The following is a 19910-nucleotide window of genomic DNA, read 5'->3' on the forward strand; positions in this document are numbered from 1 at the left end:
ATAAACACACCAGTGCTTTCTGGGTTTGGAATTTCCACTTTCTAGAAAAAGTCTTGTTTATAAAGCACAATAAGCTGGACCCAGTGATGCTATCAATCTTCCTGTACCTCTCCTGCAAAAGTTAAAAGCAAATCACAGCTCCTAGAAAAGATGTGCCAGCACCTCAAAGTCTTGTAGTGAGGGGCCCAAAACTGATAATAGTATTCAAGGTCTTTTGTGGGAAATGTGAAATGAAATTGTTAAGACTGTCCACAGCCACGTTCCCCTTTTCTGTTGTGTCAAGTCTGAAATTTCTCACTGTGCCCCAAAGAGGGAACTTGAAGCCTGTTAGTAATCTGACAGTTAATGAATGATCAAAAAATTCCCAAGGAATGCAAAAAATAGCAAACTATTTTCAACAACTGTCTCTTTGAACTTAATGATGCAAAATTAATAATGCACTTTTCTCAGGCAAAGATAACAAAGGCACCAATAAGATACTAAAAACCTTTCATTTTTTCCCAGATCCATCCAAAAGAGATGTTTTCTATTTGACCCCAGTCAACAACTTTAAATATTTAATTCAAGCTCCAAGTTCTCTCACTAAATTTCTAAATTAATCAACTGAAATAGATGGATTAAGTTATGGAGGATTGAGAGGAATGGGAGATATTTTAGAATTAGGGTCATAACTCAGTCACAAACACAATCCACTGCTGAACATGCATTACAGTGTAGGTTTTTGATGTATTTTAACCAAAGACAAAAGCCCAGCATCTGGGGAAAAGAAACTGTTTGTTTCTTTTAATGGGAAAGGATAAGGAAAAAAGCATAGCTGGGAATAGTTATAGAGTTAGCAAAAGTAGGAGTGGTGCTGTAATCCTAAGTGATTCAATTTGTTTGCAATACATGAGGTTCTACAGAGTATATGAAATAAATTTGCTATCTTGCTATTTTCTTGGTAGTTTGGTTTAGTCTGCTTCACGCAGTCTGTGGCTGGAGTCCAGCCTTTCAGGCTGGATGCATATCTTCTCCACTCTAAACTTGGAGACCGATGGGATGAACCAGGGGATAAATTACAGATATCACTGTCCAGAGGCCCACCTGATTTTTGCATTAGCTAAAGGTGATCACCTTCCAAGTTAATGATACCTTCTTGTGCCTTGCAGAGCACCAGAGTAAGGCAGCTGCAGTGTGGAGCACAGGGCCTGCTTGGTAGTTCTCTTGGCAAAAACATGTTAGAACTAGGGGGGATCAGGGAGGTTTTGTTCTCTATGGATCTTTGTTTGTTCTTTCTAAGCAAAAGAGGAAGGTGTCTCAGCAAATCCCACTGTTTGTGGACACTGGAGAGTAACAAATGCTAATCAGGAGGATTAGAGTTTGTCCTTTTTTGCTGTGCAAATGATAGAGCTTTGGGGTATATGCGATACCTTCTGCTTTTCCTTGCTATTATAGCTGCTGAAAATCCAGCAATCCTTTGTGCCCCCAGGTTTACCCCATGGCTGAAATGTGCTGCCTGCCCCAGGTGTTCTTGTAGTCCCATGGGGCAATTGTCAGACATTAAACAAGGAATCCCAGAAAAACACTGCAAAACAGGAAAAAATCTAAGGATCCCACACACAAAAGTGCAAAAGTGTGCGGCTGCAGAAACGGAGTTGCCATAGCTGTTAGAGACTCAGTGAGACAGGGTGGAATCCAGTGTTTTGGAAGGTTTCCCTGTATGACACAAGATTTTGGAATTTTACAGCTGGTAAATCCTTATTAACACAGGCAGCCACTACTGGCCTGGATTCCCTGGCTCACTGTTTACTATGGGGGCGCCTAGTGGAAGTATGCCTGGTCCTGATTATTTAACTTTGAATCTTAATTGTTTAAAGAGAATATTAAAAAATAATAATTCCTGGAATAAACAAAAGGCAGAGAGATGAGCTCCCATCACCTGTTGACAGAAAATTGATCATGTAGAAAGCTGGCATGGGGAGTGGAATTCCCTGTTCTCCCACTTAGTCATCGCATCCTGGTGTGACTCATTTTATTACATGGAGGTTCCCAGTGGTTTTATTTTGAGAGGAGCTTTTGTTTAAGAATTTATACACACACACACAAACACACATATAATCTTAAAAAAAACCAAGGCATCTATTTTGATGAATTGGCATAAGGAATCATTTGGAAGAGCTCTGGAATGACAGACTGCCCCTGCTGCTTCACTACTCAACTACTGTATTTATGTTTTATTTTAGTGTGAATTGAATTCCTCAACAATAGATGGGGAGAAATCTCCTCTAGACTTGTTCGTTCTCACTGTGCAAAATGTCAGATTTGGGGCTGGGCTGGGTAGCAGATGACTAATCTATTGGCCTTTTACCTCCCAGACCTTGACTTGTATCTTTGGCCTTGGTGACTCAAACTTATGTCCTCAGTGAAATGAAGGCACTGGCTTCAGCTCATCATAAACAGAGCTTCATTAACTGCAGTGGACAGTCTTGTTTTAGAAAGAAAAAGAAATCCATGGAAGTTGGGCTCAGTGAAAAACTCAGTAGCTCTACTTTTGTGAGTTTTAAATTCATCTATGCTGTGTTTGCTCTAAGGTTTGAAGTAAATACTTAGGAAGACACAACTGCTTAGGACTAGATGATGAGCAACCTTGCACTGACATGAAATACAGTAACTTCCCAGCTGAAATCAGACTTTGTCCCTGGAAAGAGCAGCAGAGACTTTGTGTGAGCATTCCCCTACCCATCAGGTTTTCGCATCCCAGAAGTGGTGTGTGTTCTGCTGGAAAGCATTCATTGTTGCTTACTTTGTTCTTGGGGTGGTTTTAAAAACCCTTGACTGTTTTCCAGAGATGCTGTGTCTACTGATAAAAGCTGACAGATATAATTGTCGTGGTTTTTTGGAAGACCTTCCAAGAAACACTGTGAAAAGGGACAATTGATTGCAAGCCCAAAGGGAATTTGGCAGAAATGTGTATTCAGAGCAGCTGTCCCACTAGCTACCAGGCTCAGTTTTTTTGGAGAACTAGTGTGGTTTGCTGCCTGGGAAAAAGGTAACAGGTTGTTCATTAAGTAATTTGTGTAATGCTTGACTGAAAAGCAACATACATTTTCAGGCATAAAATCACATGCAGGCACAGAATCACATACAGAATCGGCACAATTGTATGCTTAGTCTTCAACTGGAGAGAACTGCAAAGAAAATTTCCTGAACCTCTCAGTCCATCGGTCATGCTTGTTCAAATAAAGTAGTAAGTTTGTTTCTCTGCTAGTTACTGACCCCAAAGTCATGAGTAAGGGACCGTGAATAATGTGTAAAGGTTGTAACTGGTTCAGAAAACCTTTAATTGGCTAATTAAAAAAAGCCTGTAAGGGGCTGCAGAGAATCACCTAAAACGTTCCTAATGCAGACTGACATTTTGATTTTCCCCAAAGTTTGAAGCAAGACTTTTGGTATGATCACAGTTTGAGTTAGGGAGGGTAGAATTACTTTCTTCCAACAACTCATTCATTCTGTCAAAGAGTGCTGACACAATCAGATCGCTCATCAGGGTTTAATGCTAAGTCTCATAGCCCTGAAGCAGCACAAAAATCTCTATTTCCTGAACATTTCACTGACCTGTGGTGTTAAAGACTTGCCAACTAAGACAAACCATTAAATGAGCAGGGAACCACAACAGTAAAAATATTTCATGAGGCAGCCATGGCTGGTAAGTCCTCAGGGTCTAAATCCAGAAATATTTTATCATCTTTAGTGGAACTGCTACTCTTTTCAGAGGCGTGGATTGAATTCCCCATAGCAGAGGTAGAATTTGAGACACACCACACACGTGGACGTGCCATGAAGTTCCTGTGTGATCCACACATGTGCTGGAACTTCCCTGCAGTCCTCTGGCTGGCACATATCACTGTCAGGACAGCCCAGGGCTGGATGCGACTTGCAGAGCACACGTTCTCTGCTTGTCCGTGCTCATGCTTTTACAGTACTCCAGCAAAAATGATGCTGTTGGTTTTTGGCAGTTCTCTTACCTCTCCGCTGTTGAAGCAGTTTGAATGATATGCAACAAACAACTTTCTGGACTTGTAGGCTTTAGATTAAGTTATTAGTCAAGTTGGGGCTTAATATTCTTGGTTTGCAAGCAGGGAGGGGGTCAGTCATTTGTCCTGCCTGTGTCATGAGGTTGTTGAGCACAGCCTCCTGCTCAAAGTAAAATGCATCTGTAGTGTTTAAGCACCACCTGGATTGCAGCACTGGCACTGGAGAAAAGGGCCTACTTTGGTATACCCACGTTGTGACACACGTAGTGGGGGTTGTTCTCTACTATCATGCATTATGATTTTTGGCACATCCTTACAATAAAAATCCCATTTTTCTTGAAGACTTTCTTCAAACATCCATTTTAATTTCATCCTAAAAAAAAAAATTAAGATCTCACTTATGCACATTCTAAAGATGATAATTGTGTTGACAGCTTGGTACAAGTTTTCTCTGTTCAAAAATTCCTTGAATTGTCCTACGGATGGGCCTTAGATTTCTCGATTTATTCCTCCTGTTCTCCATTAACTCTGAGTGTGCATAATCAAAAGATTTCTTTTCATTACCAGCAAAAACGATAGGTTAAAGTAGAGAGATATTTCTGAATGCAGTTGTATTTTTAATTTTATTCACAGCCTCTCTTGTCCTTCCGCCTAAAGCTCACTGTAATGTCTGTATCCAGAGGGGTTAAAGGAAAAGCAAATGATTGTCTCAAGCTAAAGTGAAGCAGTGAGACAGATGGAGCCACATCATGATATTTAAGCATAAAGGTCAGGGCGTGAGCTGCAGAGTGGCTATATTCAACAGGGCTTTCATGCTTAAAGAACAGGGATTGCTGCTGCTGACAGATTTTTTTAGAAACCTGTGTAGCTGCCATGAGCATGAATATATCCAAACGAGCATCTATCATCATTAGAATGATAACCCTAAATACATTTATTTCTTGTTTGTTTGGGTTTATTCTTGTTCATACTCTTAATCCCCACAGACTTTGGACTGAGTCTAAGCATCATTTGATTTTTATGGTTGGCTTCATTAGCTTTTAGTGCAATTTCAGTGGCTCTGTTACTAAATCAAATCCACTGTGATTGTGGCTGCATCTGCTTCACAGGCCTCTTGAATATAGCAGATGACTTTGTCCTTTATTTTATGCATTTTGGACCAACAAATCCTTTTGATTTCTACCTTCTTTGTGAAGTTAGTGCTGTTGTATCTGCACAGACCGTTTGAATTTAGCAGTACAGAAACAAAGATGAAAACATTCTGTCTGGAGGAAAACCAATGTCAAATATTTCCGCTTGGCTGTCCTTGTTGTCAGGACATCTTCATATTGCATTGCTTAGACAGTTCCTGATGTGTATCTCTATCAGAGCTCTTATTTTATGACATGTTTTGTTGTTCCCTTTTTCCTTCTCTTTTCCTCAGAGAGGTATAAAAAATTATATTTTGGAGATATGGGGAAGTTCATTAACCCACACTATAATGGTTTCTTTTCACAAAGATCACCTAGAATAGAAATCTCCCCATTAAGTATTTACTGCGTTGCCATCAGACAATGCATTTACTATTTGCTGGATTAAACGCCCAGTATTTGCTGGCTTCTTCCTTCTCCAAGGTGTTCTGAAAGTGTTGTCAAGCACTGGAACAGGCTGCCCAGGGAAGTGGTAGAGTCACCATCCTTGTAGGTTTTTAAAAGATATGTAGATGTGATGCTTAGGACGTGGTTTAGTGGTGGACTGGGCAGTGCTGGGTTAATTGTTGGACTTGGTGATCTTCAAGGTCCTTTGCAATCTAAATGATTCTATGACTCTGTGTTTACCATTTCAACAATGGTGAAGAGTTCGCTGCGTCAATAGGGGTATAGATCTAACCTTCGGCAGTCCAGAGCAGTGGCCAGAGTGAATACTTATCGTTAAATATGTATTTTCCATTCCCTTGCACAGTGGTCCTTTGGGATGCAAGGGCTTAAACACCACATCAGGTGAGAGTCTTGCCGGCTCTAACTACACAGCTTGCTTAGGCCATCTCTGTTCTGGCGGTCCATCACTAATCCACCTATTAGTGTGGAAAAGACAACTGACTTACTGTGGGGAACTTGAAGCACTTAAAGAAAGAGAAGTCAGATTATTTGGTGGTTTTCCCTGCACTGCAACACTCTGGTAGTAGTGGTGTGAGGGGTTGGAGGCCAGGCGTTCTCTCCCCCTGAGGGTTTCCCTCACAGGTAACTGATGAATGGAACCAAACCTCCAGCCATTCCTTGGTTGCCTCCACACTCCTTGGATTGGGGGTGAGGAGGCCCAGCCAGCACTGTGTGCCCACTTGTGCCTCAGCACAAGCCAGGCACCCTGCCCAGACACCCTGGGGAGCCAAACCATTCTAGGGCAGGAAGGAGCTCGCTGTTGGTGATGGCTTCAGGCAGAACCTTTCTCTTCCTTGTGTGTGTGGGCCCCAAAACATAACAGAGGTGTCTAAGGTGTGGGGTGCTGGGGAGGCGGTGGGCACACTGGGAGGGACACCCAGGCTGAAGGGATGTGGAGCTGAGGCAGCTCAAGTCCCTGTTAAAGAAGAGGCATCCCAGGGAGCTGAGCACATCTGTCAGCTCATTGTCTGCATGGAGTGGAGGACAAAGAGGAAAACAACAGAAAAAATGCAAAATGCATTTAAAAATACTCTTTCATTTCCCTTTTCGCCAGAAGCAGAAGTACTAAAATAACAGAAGACAAAAGCGGCTCTTGCAGGATTTCCAAGAATTGGGAAAAATACAAAGTCCTGTGAGAAGGACTGTTTTTAGGAGACTTCCATCCCAGTCCTGCCAGACCTGGGCATGCAGTCTGTGGGGATCCCCTGCAGAAATGTGCCTGGGAGCTGCCTCCCCCTCTCTAAAGCAAACACCAGCCTTGCAGCTGCAGTATTTCAAGTCACGTTGGTTCGTTTGGATATGTGTTCCTTATTAATTTTAAAGCCAACCTTTCAGAAAGGTATGAGGCAGGGCTTTTTTCCCCATCAGTATTTTTATTCTACAGAGTGCTTGGCAAAAAGGCTCAGCAGAATATAAAAATCAAAGGGGTAGAGATTAAAAAAAACATATATAAAAAAAAGCATTGAGGAAGGCATTGCTAAAAGATGTTTCTGGAAGTGTAGGTAACAGTAGATTTAAGAAGTATTTGTAGCCAGATGAAGTACCCCGTCTGTGTACAAATATCCTGTCACTGCTGATGTACTCTTATAGCAGGGAGTTACTTGGGTTGTATTCCGTACAAGAGGATCAAATTTTATTTTCCTCTATAAATACAGTTTTGTGTAACTCGGGATGGAGACAAGCTGCATGGATGTAATTAAGAGCAGAAAGACTCTCAGTGGTTCAGTGGTAGAGGCTGTCACACATGCAATGAGGTGCTTTTACACTGGATATGATGAATATTCAGTGCTTTATCATGACTTTTAGGAGTGCTGGTGGCACTCTGTCACAGCCTGCAGTGGTGGCAGTGCTGAGGCATTGATTCACTGTTGGAGATGTTGGGCTTGTTCCTTGGTTAGAGGAGAGGTATTGCTAGTTATCATGAGCTGAGGTTTCATATTGCACATATAAGAGTATAGATAGTAAGAAGGCACACATAACAGAAATCAAGCACCCTATATAGCTGGCTTCCCAATTACCCATAAGGTAAGAATCTGTCCTTGTTGAACTACTAGAAAAAAAGTATGCTTCTGTGACAATTCAGAGCATCTGGCAGTGCCACTGTGCAGCATCTCTAGAAGTCATTCCTGAAGTAACCCACTTTCTTTGCTTCCATCTCTATGCATGCCATAAAAGATCTGGATTTTTAGCTAGTCCTTCCTTCAGCTCCTCACCCATTCCACAACTTGCCACACTGGTGGGAAGCCATGTGGTCTTAGCTTAAAATAGCAGAAAGTTTGCTGAGCTGCTGACCGAATGGGACCTGACCTTCTGATGCCCTCCATCAATCAAGCTGGCTGAAGTAAAGTCTGGTAAAAAGCACATGTTGCACCAGTGCTAAGTATTTCATTCCTTGGTTTGGCTAATTTCTACATAAACATTTAATCTTAATATGTATATAAGCTTTTTCCTGGCAAAAGAAGTGTTCAGTGATGTGTTTAAATTAAATACTATTGGTTTTAGTTAGGGAAGGTGCTTTAAATTAAGTCCATTTTGAGAGCTTTGCTAACTTGATACCCTTAATTTGTTTCCCATTTTAAAGTCAAGCTTTATGATTAAAAAAAATAAAAATAAATGCAGTGAGGTTAATATTGTGATATTCTTCTAGATGGGCAGCAGATCTGGGAAATGGAGGCAACAGTGGACAAAGATAAGAGCCAGCCTGTAAGTATGCAAAACATTGGATGTCCTCTCCTTGAGCTTCTCAGACAGCAAGTTGTATTCAGGGAGCAGTTTTCAAAGAGCTTCTCAAAAGCAGAAAGAGCATCTATCTTACTGCTGTGATGAACAAATGTCAAATGCTTCAGCAGTAAATGTATTGCAAAAAGAAACTATTCATTTAGCAATAACCCACAGCAAATTGAATAACTGCTAGATTTTGTGTTCTTGCAGAAGACTCTATTGTATCAGCCCAGTCCTCTGCAGGATGCTGGCTGTCCTGACTTCCTTTCGCCTGCATGGAAGTCCTGGGTGCTCTGTACTTTGCAGGACAGGATTTGGACTACAGTATTTAAAATGAACATTAATCTTTCAAGGGAATGAGCCTCTTTGTTCACGTTGCTTAATGGGACCTTACTGTAGTTGTTCAGTATATTTAGGAGCGAGCACTTACATTGCCATAGGCCATGCCTGCCCTTGCGGAAGAGAATGGGAGATTTGCTGTTAATTTCCACGGAAGCAGGATCTGTCTGTGTATAAGTAAAAAGCCTATAGAATAATGAAGTTTATTCTAACAGGAAGAGGGAACTCTGCAGTACAGACTTGTTCATCAAGCACAGTGTGATTAACAGTGCTCCCAGATTTATCTCCATTCTGTGTATTTTATTTGTAGTTGAGACTTCTATCTCCAAGTTCAGGACAATGTCAAGTACAAGAGAGGATACAGTACATAGAAACCAGCTTCCTAGTACCAAAAATCTTCAGGTCTTTCACCATCTGCCTTTTTTCCTTCCTTCTTATACCCTTCTTTATAGTGATGAATAGCAAGGATTCTCTTCCTTTATGTCTGAACACATAACAGGGGAGATGCACACAAAATCTCCTGTCAGCTTCAGTTACTAATCCTACATTGTCACCTTTTGTTGTTTCAGAGCATGCTTTTTGTAGAAATACCAGAGTACCGTAACAAGCACATTCGCACAGCTGTGAAGGTGAATTTCTATGTCATCAATGGGAAAAGAAAAAGAAGCCAACCCCAGCATTTTACCTATCACCCAGGTAATTCTCAAGGACAGAGCAAGTCATTGCCTAGTTCTCAGGAGCAAGATTGTATTTTCTGTTATGTTGTTTTCTTGCTGTTATTTCAGGATCTGAATTTTACAGATTTGATTCAACTGAGTGAAGCTAAGCACTCAACAACTCTTTGGTTTTAAGGATGCATGTGATTTATGATCATGAATTTCCATAAATTTAAGGGGACAGTTATCTTGGCAATAGGCTGATGCTGCTCCATTCACTTGATGGAAGGTTGCCAACAGCCTCAGTGGGAACAGACTCAGTCTGTGACATGATGTGACCCTGTGAAAACCATAAGCATTGCCTTCCCCAGCTGACATGTAGGGCAGTAAGATAACATCAGATCTGTGAAAGTAACAAGGGCTTGGTATGGAGGAAGATGAGCAATATATATTCTTCAGAATGAGGCTGGTTGAGAAAAATATGAATGCTTTTCTGATGTTCTTCCTCTTGGGAATTGGTGAGCTATGTCACAATAAATGCAACAGAGTTACTAATGAGATTCCCAGAATTTCTCAGCTTTGGCTGGGAGAAAAATATTGTGAGAAAATCAGAGTATTGTGTTTGCGGAAACCAGAAAGCATAAAATAACAGTACCAGACTTTATGCAAGCTTCAAATGATGTCTTGACTAGTTTCTAAGGACACTTATCCTCATTCTTATTTTAGTCTCCTCCAGCCTCAAAATCTGTGGTCCTCTTTCTGAATTTATGAACTGTATATAGGGTATCACCAACGTGAAGGTTTTGTATAGTTGTTAAATTGTTCTGCTATGGAATAGTATTGAAAAGTACAATACTATCTCCACATGATCTCTAAAATAGACTACTTCAGAGAAGGAATCCTTATACTTCCAAAAAAGAACCATGTTTCATGAACACACCAAGATTCATACAACTCTTATTAAATCATGGTCTTTTAAATGATGGTGTCAGAAAGGTCTTCACCTCTCAGTATGGAGGAAGTTATGTGCAGGAACTGAAAGGAAAGCTCTAAAATAGTTCAAACTCTGCCTTTGGTCGCTATTTAAATGTTTGACAGAAAAATGAGGAGTTGTATATGTCATGGGATTTCTATTTATTCAGACTTCCTTTGAGATGGAAGTACTACATGAAACACCCATCCTTAGTTCTTATTTTGCTTATGTTTTGTTTATTCCTTAAATGAATTAAAATGTGAGCTAAAGTAGTTAATTCTTCAACATTAGAAATCTGTGGTTAAATAGTTCGTTGAAGATTTTCAAGAACCTCTTAGTACAGAGTACTTTCAAGAGAGACTGCCGTGATTGCATGTACGTGATTTATTAAACTCAATGCCTGGGAGATACAAGCTTGCGCATGCAAATCTCGTAAATAGCTTATATCTCTTATTACTTCAGGGAAAACCTCTGTTTCTTATCAGCTTGTTACGAATAATATCCTTTGCATGCTTTGTTCTAGTACCATCAATCAAAACAGAGCCCATTGATGACTATGATCCAGCTTTAATCTGCAATACAGTACACAGTGGTCTGGGAACAGTAACACAGCCTTACTATTCACAGCATACAATGGTCACCGAATCCCCTTCCTGTCTTGTGGCCACTATGGCTCCTTGCCAGCAGTTGCGCTCAGGCCTTTCTTCTCCTGATTCTCGATACCATCAGCAGAATCCAGCCGCTGTAATATACCAAAGAAGCAAGAGCCTTAGCCCAAGCCAACTGGGCTACCAGCAATCCAATCTGATGGCTACACCAGTTGCTATTTCAGATGCCCATAGGTCAGTGCTCGTGCATGCTGGTTCTCCAGGCCAAACTTCAGCGGTGCTCCACCACTCTCCAGGCAACCAGCAGTCTTCTCCAGTGATTCACTACTCTCCAACCAACCAGCAGCTGAGGTGTGGAAGTCACCAAGAATTTCAGCACATCATGTGCTGTGAAAATTTTACGTCCAATGTTGCAAGATCCAGCCAGCCCCAGGTCAGTCAAGCACAAAGGTTGAGTCCAAGCTCATATCCTACCGTGATCCAGCAGCAGACAGCCTCAGGCCAGCGAGCAGCAAAAAATGGACCACCGGTTAGTGACCAGAAAGAAGTGTTACCAGCTGGAGTCACTATTAAACAGGAACAGAATCTGGACCAGGCATATCTGGATGATGGTAAGCACCACTCTTTTCTAGTAAGGGTTAGTTGGCTGGAGCGAGGAGGGAAGTTTAGGGCTTAAAAATCCCACCTATTCCTTGGCACAAAACCAGTGTGGCCTCCTTTTGATGGTTGTGGATTTCTGCTCTTCGGTGGTGCTGCAGTTTAGTGTTTTCATCAACAGCATTTTTGGTGGATGGCAATGCACTTTGGCAACCAAGCAAAAAACATAGTGTTCTGCAGAAACCCTGCTGTCTTGCTTCATGCCATGGAGCAAACTGTCAGGTTTTAAGCTGTTGCCATTTTGTTAGTTTGGAAAATGGAGAATCTGAAACAAAATGCACTTTTAAATTATTTTTTTATTATTCATATCAGGGCAAAGTCCACTTTGTAAAATGCTTTTGTACATTTTGTACCAAAAAAAAAAAAAAACGCCCATTGAACAGTCTATCAAGGCCTGTAATGAATGGGGTAGTGCTGCAGGCAAAACTATTGCAGATGTTCTAGATGAACAGTAGGACATTGATAAGTAAAACAATGCTGTTTCTTTGCTGTAAGCCAGCAGATTTAGCCTTTAGGAATGAATGTAAGTTAGAGTAAAGCTTTCTTTGAACATACCCTGCTTATTCTTAGGTAGGCAGCTATTGGCAGTCTGGTTGATTGGTTTTTTTTATTAAAGTACGTTCCTTGCAAGAGGAAATTAATGCAAAGTTAATCGTGCAGCTGGACACTGCAGTCATAAAGGCCAGTAGCAAACCCGACACCAGTTTTCTTGGGAACAGAGTGAGGTTGCTGGGTGTATTGCTGCAAATATAGAGTGTTCTTATGCATGAACTACAGACCTGATTTTCATATATATTCACTGCTGCTGTCCTCTCAGTCTAGGCAATTGAATGCATGGTTTGATCTTGTGAATGTGTACCAGTATGTGCTTTGTAAGCTCCTAGTGGTTTGGGATTTTTACTGCCCTTACCTAGAGTTGTGAAATTATGCCCATGAAAGCTTTACTTTCTTCAACTTAGGTACTGGGTGCCCTGTGGTTGTATCATGTGCAGTCTTTATTGCTGGTTTTGTGGGCAGAGTAGAGTTTGGATGGTTTTCTCCTTTAGTCTGTGTTTGAGATGTGGTTGATGTAGCTTCGGTGCCATCACAGTAAGATCTAGAGAGTTTTTACTGGTCCCTTTGTCTGAAGAGAAATGTTGAATCTGGTTTTAGCAGTGGCTGATATAGGAGATTTGCTGGATCTGCAAGAAAATAACTAAGTAAAAGCCACTTCCCATTCAGGGAATGGGGAATGATAACAAAGCAAGATAGTATTTCTAATAGTAAAATTGAACACTCTGTTTTAAGGTAATTTTAATACAAGAAGTTGAGAAATTCTTCCACATTTCTAAAAGTATTTGGTACAAACCTTGTAAAAAAAGAAAAAGAAAGAGTCTTCAAGTGAAAGCTAGCAAACTTCAAAGTCAAGCTATGTCCATTTAAATGAACTCCCAGAATGGACTGCAAAATCAATTTTATTGGGTTTTGAATCAGGCTGGTAACATCTAACTCTAGCATAGCTCACAAGGGAGGTACTTGACCTCTGTGCTTAGAGAAGCTGTTAGGCAGAATAGCATCAAGTTAATAATGAAATTCCAGGCTTCTCCTGGCGTGACTGGATCATCTTGAATTGATTTCAACTAGAGATTAATTTATCAATTATGCCACCCAAGTCAGGCCAGGCAAGATTGGTCACGTGCAGTCTCTTTACTGACCTCAGTAAGTTTACATTAGCTGGAAGTGTGACTTGGAGAATTGTGATTTACTTTAGGACTTCACAAAACATTTCATTCTGAAATGTTCAGGACTTGAACTGAAAAGCCACTTTGTTTGCTGCTGGGGAAGAGTGACTCAGAACATAACAAAAGCCATATTTTTCCTGACTAGAAAGTTTATTTTTGTGCTTTATAGTATTAAAGCAAAGCAATCCCAAAGGCTTATGGAGGGTTTACCCTTAAAGCCCTTTTATCCAGAAAGCTCTTCTAAGATAAAGTGAGCTGTTAGGTCTTGCTGTGATTTTTCATGGGTAGATATGGAGATGATGGTTCCCCGGCCAAGCTTGGCATGAGTGCAGTGCACTGCTGCTGATGCACAGGCTTAGGCAATCAGCGTGTCGGTATCTTTCGCTTCCCTTCACTCTTCTTCCCTTTCCCCATCTTCCTCCTCCTTCTGTGTTCTTATTTGTCTGTATTTTCTGCTGACTGTCCAGCTTTTGTCCCTTTCTACAGTTGCGAGCTCCTCTTGTCAACTCTTGTCCTCTGCCTTCATGGTTAACATGCAGCCTTGGAGTTCTGGACTTTGCTTCTATTCTGAGCTTCGCCACGAACTTCTTGAGTGACCTGCGACAAGCCCTGCTCTGTTGGTTCCTCATTCCTGAAGCTGTTGCCTCTCAGACTGGATATGCTCACCCAATCTTTGTGCTGTTCTAGAAGTGACCAGAGAAGAACATCTCATAGCTAACACAATAGCTATTTCTCTTTACCTTGCCCAGCTTCTTGCTGTCACTGCTGACAAGACCCTTCAGTCTTACTTTCCCTCCTGTAAAAAGAAGATATTTATTTTTCTTCCTTAGACCATGGTTTCTTCTTTGCTGAGAGCCTTCACTGTTTCATAGGGTACATAATACTGGGGACTTATCACACTCAACCTGTCTTTACCTCCTGTCTTGTGAAAGTAAGCGCTGGTTCCACTGCCACAGGAGCATTAACAGTCAAATGTGCATAGCTCACAAAGCTGTAAGCTCTCAAGGTTGAATAGCACCAGCAGTGTGGCCAAAACAGCATGGACCTTAAGGCAGGTATTGCCAAATATCTACCTATCTTCTCCGGTGGGTTTTGCCATGTGCAAGGACCTGTTTGTGCAGTAGCTGCATGACTGGTACAATCCCTACTGGCTACCTTAATGGTAACTTTAGCATATCTATAGCTCAGTTCCGACCATAGTACAGATGTAGAGACCTGCCATGTGCTTGCTTGAAAGGAGATATTTGCCCCTATTCTTGTAGAACAGGGGCAAATCTATTTGCCTTGTCTCTTGCTGCCTTAGAGCAAGAGGTGCCTAGCCCAGCCTATGCAGCCTCTTTGCAACTTCCCAGGTTTCTCCTCCCAGACGGAATTACAAAATGCATGGTTGCTGAAGGAAGGCTTTGGAAATCCAGAGGCTGTCTTTGGAAATGCAGCCATTAGGGAGACAGGTGCAGGTTAGACATTGCCACGTGTGTGTCTTCATGTACATGTTCCTCCATATACCTCCATATTTATTCATCAAAAAAAACCCCAAAACCCACCTGTAACTAGAGCAAATCGTATAAAGATGAATCCCCAGAGGAAGGGACCACTCATGAAAAATTAGCAGAGAAACCTTTGTTACACACCTCTGCTTCAGAGATTCGTTACTGTTGGAAATACTCTGGGATTCAAGATAGGCCATCTTCAGGAGATCCTTCAGGATGCATTGGGTGTCCAGGCTAATGCTGGTGAGCAGTGATTAGCTTCAAATGCAAGTGAAAGCCATTGTCTGAGAGAGTGCTCAGCATGTTTCAGCCCAGGCCTCATCTTAATACTATTCACAACCAAAACCACCCACAATGGTAAAAGTTACACAAACAACCACAGAAATATGCTGACAAATAGAATTTAGTTCTTCCGGGCCTTTCAGAGCCACCGGATTAGCACTTTAAGGCATAAACCAGTTAGAAATCTAGTTTCTTGCAGCACAGTCCAAAATCCTTTGATGGGGCAGGATTGAGAGGGCTTGGGGCACTGGCCATGCCCTGGCCTGCCCATGCTCATGCTGCAGGGCCAGAGGTTTCCCGTGTAGCTCTGGGGAAGCCACTCAGCTGCCTTGTGCCACAGTTCCCCATCTGCAACACAGAGATACAAGGCTCTTTCCATATACAAATAATGGATGTGTAGCTGTTGTCTTGAATGTTATCAACTTGCCTGCCGTAGATTTAGTTCTTCTTTTCAGTTCAGCAGTTATGTCGTATGCTTTTTGCTTTACAAAGAAAAACGATCATCATTATTCAAATAGTAACTAACCACATCTGACACTCAGAACTGTCTGCTTGATGCAGCAGCTCTAAATTATTTTTGGTGCACCAGCAATCTTTAATGGGGAGGAGAAAAGCAAGCCAGCTGCTTGTGTCGTGGTTTATCAGACTGCCGATCAGCAGAGATGTTTTATAGTGAACTCGTGTATTTCACAGAAAATATCAGACACAGCAGATATTTCCTTAGAAAATGGATCTGCAGGGTGCCCAGGGTGGTGCTCATAAATCACCCAGTGCTTTCAATCACCTTCACTACGAGCCATGTGTTAATTTCTGCAGTTCTGCTCCTCACCACAGTAACCATTGCCCTAACCATGGGTCTCATCCAAGACCATTCGGAGTGCGTTAGGTCCCTATATTTTCTTTTCGTGTTCTTTCGTTCAACAACAAGAAAATCCAAAGTCTGCCCCCAGAGTGGCATGAAATGAAATTCAGTCTCTTCTTTCCTCCATGTTCAGGAATAATCTTTCTTTTCTGACCAGCTCTTTTCTCCTTAGGCCAGTAGCTGTTAGGCACAAGCCCGAGCAGGGTGTACCTCCAGGAAACCCTGGGTCTCCTGGGGACCCAAGAATCAGAGCTACTGTGTCAGCCTTGAGCAAGCAGCAGTCAGGGGCTGAGCTGCTTCCTGCTGGCTTTGATCTCTTGCTGCCGTCCTCATGCGTCCGTGCTGGTCCAGCGTGTTCCCTGGGGAGACCAGCGTGCGTGTGTGCATGACAGGAGAGGGTCAGTACAGCCAGGATGGAAAGCAGGACACAAGCCTCCCTCTCGCAGCCAGCGTGGTCCTCACGGCTTTGGCTCGGGTGCTAGCACGTTGTGAGCATCCTGCTCGCCCTCCCCAGCCCCTGCACGGCGGATGGAGGAGGTGGTGGCACGAAGCCAGCTCTGTCAGCTTGCTGCCGGCTGGGGATTTCCCTGTGCCGGGGAACCTCGGCTGCACCATGAAGGCAGTTTGAAGCCCTTCACGGTTTGAGCAGTGAAGCAGCACTGCCAGGGGTCCGGCTTCTGCCTGGCCACAGAGGAGCCACTTAACACTGTATTGATTTCATCCCCAGAAAGCACAGAAGATGGTGGCTTTAGGAGCATGCTTTAGTTTGGTTTGTAGTTGTTATCATCATGTGTCCATGCAGAGTAAAACAGCAATACAGGGAAGGTGGGGTAAATGTTCCTGTTTCCTGGCATTTTGGACAAGAGTGAATTTGAGTGTTGCAAATGGGCAGTGGTTCAGTTAGAGCAACAATTTACATCAAAAAGAGCCGTGCTCTGCTTTTAATTAGAACTGCTTTTCGTAGAAGGTGTGGTCATTTCTGCTCAGGCAGAGTTTGACTAAGAGTGAAGCATATACGTTCTCTAAAACATTTTGCTTAAATGCTCTAGCAAATCTATGTATTCATCAGAGTCATTCTTGAAGCTCTGACTCATACTATTCCAGATTTTCTGTTCTCTACTGGGACCTTACAGCACTCCATGCTTTATTTTTGGATCACTGCTATTGTGGGTTTGTCTTGTGTTAGGTTCTAAGTGCCCCATCATATGTCAGAGTCTTGCCTTTCTAGAGGCAATATTTAAAGAGAATAAAAAGGAGGTTCTGCTCCCAAAAACCTGTAGTCTGTTGGCAGGAAGTTGGAAGTGTATCAGGAGGAAAGTCTCATGGGTCATGTCTGAGCAAAGTATTTAATGTCCTTATACATCAGTTTGCCATTATTAAAAGTATCTTATTATCCTTCCCTCTAGTACAGTTAAGTAATTAATTTGTGTTACTACAATCACATGGATTCTCAGAAAAAGAAGAATCTGTATACCTGAATGAGAACTAAATATTTGTATTGTTATGGCAGGCCGGCTTCTGCTGTTCTCTTCGCCTCTAGAAACAATTTGCTATTCAAAAACTCAGACAAATCTAGCCCTTTTTCAAGACTGCTCTCCCCAGCAGTGTTTCTGAGCGGCTGTCCTGCAGCCTAAAAACATGCAAACCAAAGCAAAGCGAGAGAAAGAAATCCAAAATCAGCAGTGGAGGAAGGAAGAAAATTAATCAAGTGATTAAAACCATAGTGCCACTGGCACCTCTTTGTTCTCGAGCTCAGGAATCTTTAATTGGTGCAGTAAGTGCCCACAGGCAAGTTGTGTTACAAAGCATTTCCTGTTCAAAAGAACATGCAGACTCCATTAGGAGACAACGGGCACAGCTGCCTAGAACCGACACTGCAGGATGGGTATGTGAATGCTCCTGGTGCCTCAGTGGGTAGGGTCCCACCACGAACTGATGCACCAAGTCAATAATCCCCAGTTCTAGCCATTTGCTGGTGGAAGGCATGCCACTGTTTGAAGGCTACACCAGTGAACTGTTATCAGCAGAAAGTGCTCAGTTTTCAAAAGGCATCAAGCAATTTTCAGTGATAGTTTTGAAATACTGGCAAAGAGTTGCTTGAAATAAAGAACTTGTTCATGCAGTTGGGAGTTGAAAGCTTCTAAACCACAATAAAGTCCTTTCCCAGACTCGCTGTCCATTTACTCCGTGCTCATGGCATTCCTTAGGCGATCTGAATCACAGACAGCAGACAGCTCTTATAAAGAAGACCATAGACACGCATCTGTTGGAAGACATCTGCCAAAATAGACCATACATTTACTTTTATTCCTTCAATCCACTTTCAGTTTAAAGGGATAAAAACAATAACATTTTTCAGTCCAGTGACATTATTCGTCCAGTGACACTATTCATCCAGTGCAGAGAAACGGTAATGAATTAAAATAATTCCACTGCAGAAAGAAGCAGACAAGCTTTTCCCCAGCTCTTACAGATGGGTGAAGTGGGGCACAGGGCCTTTAAGTGACTTGCCATAGCTGATGCAAAAAGTCGCTGGTAAAAGTGTAACTTGCCTGGGATGATCCCATCTGTTAGGTCTCCTCACCTGCACCCCTCATGCAGAGGTGGGGGTACCACTAGTGTGTGAAGCCGTTGTCCAGATGTGCAGGAGCTGGGGCAGTGCTGGCTATGCTGAGAACAGGAGCACCCTATTAGGAACACCCTCATTTCTTAGGGCAAAGACTGGAGACAGAGCCTATCTGTTGTATGCTGTTGTATGAGCAAGTACAGGATGTAAGGAAAATGAATCAGTGGTATTCCTGCCAGGTAGGGGGGACACTGGGTGTTTTACGCAGAAGTTCTTTCAGTCCAGTCAAAACCATAACTGTTTTGACAACATCTTTTGAAAATGGGGGCTTTGGAGATAAGAAGCATGAAATACGTGAATAAGAAATGGCTTATAACAAAACTGTGCAAACCAGGAAAGGGGGTTAACTCCTTCTAGCACTAAATTCACCATTTTGCATTGAACCAGAGAAGTGCTCTCTGGAAACCTTTAACAAGGCTTGTTTTACGCTTGAGCAGCTTACCACATAACTGTGCTGGTTAAGGCGGTTGATTTCTTTTTTTATGTTATTTTGCTAACACAGCTAATATGGTAAAAGCCTGTGTATAGACACAGCTCTGTCGGTGTAAAAACACGAATCAGCACATCTTATGCCAAGTCAAGGAACCACCACCAGCTATTTCACTGAAAGGCTTTTGTACTGGGATGACTATGCCTGCATTGGAAGAAGGGTTTCCACCAGCAATGCCAGTGCTGCTAGTCTGGCTAAACTTGTCGGGGTAGCTCCAGCTTGTGTGATAGAAGGGATTTGCACATGGGCAATAACTGCATGAGCTCAGCCTGCTTGCTTTGGATGTTGACCATCTCAGAATGAATCCTAGTTTTAGTAACTTCCAGCAAAGATGATGCAATGGGCTGAATTCATTGACTGGAAGGATGCTTTTCTGAAACTCTATAAGGAACATGTAGCTAGGTATGTCTTTGTCCTCCCAGTTTATCCTATTATCTCCCCTTTAAAATTTGCACAATGTAAGTAAGTATAACTGGCTTACATCCACATGGCAACTCAAAGCTTTTGCTAATTCCTTGCAATTTCAGTGTGAGTCTTTGAATATTTGTAGAGATTTAAAAGTCCATGTGCAGGTGACTGCTAAAAAAACCAGGAGTTATTTTTTTCTTAGTGATCTTTTCAAGTCTGGTCCAAGAAAACCCAAAACCCGTTAAAAGTATAAACCTTGTTTTGGTCTTTCAGAATCCAGGCAGACAAAAATGATGCAACTTAAGGGGGCGGAGAGTTGATTGCATGATTTTAAACCCAATCTCATGATTGTTAGAGGCCTGAGTCATGAATGCTGAACGCTTGAATTTGGCATTGCTGCTCCTTGCAGTTTGATTTGTTACAAATT

General features: G+C 42.2%; 1 protein-coding gene across 1 annotated transcript in view; it reads left to right on the plus strand.

Moving 5' to 3' along the window:
* NFATC2 (nuclear factor of activated T-cells, cytoplasmic, calcineurin-dependent 2) overlaps positions 1-11558 on the plus strand; it is a gene marked incomplete at its 3' end in the record, with an annotated part of 56158 nt that extends 44600 nt beyond the window's left edge. Inside the window, exons 7-9 of the mRNA XM_010014181.1 lie at positions 8298-8353; positions 9280-9406; positions 10863-11558. Of these exons, the coding sequence (XP_010012483.1) occupies positions 8298-8353; positions 9280-9406; positions 10863-11558 (879 nt within the window). The remainder of the gene's footprint in view (positions 1-8297; positions 8354-9279; positions 9407-10862) is intronic.
* Positions 11559-19910: the final 8352 nt, after the last annotated feature.

This window comes from Nestor notabilis, unplaced genomic scaffold, assembly GCF_000696875.1.
Source record: "Nestor notabilis isolate BGI_N333 unplaced genomic scaffold, ASM69687v1 scaffold5085, whole genome shotgun sequence".
In the NCBI taxonomy this organism is placed as follows: Eukaryota; Metazoa; Chordata; class Aves; order Psittaciformes; family Psittacidae; genus Nestor; species Nestor notabilis.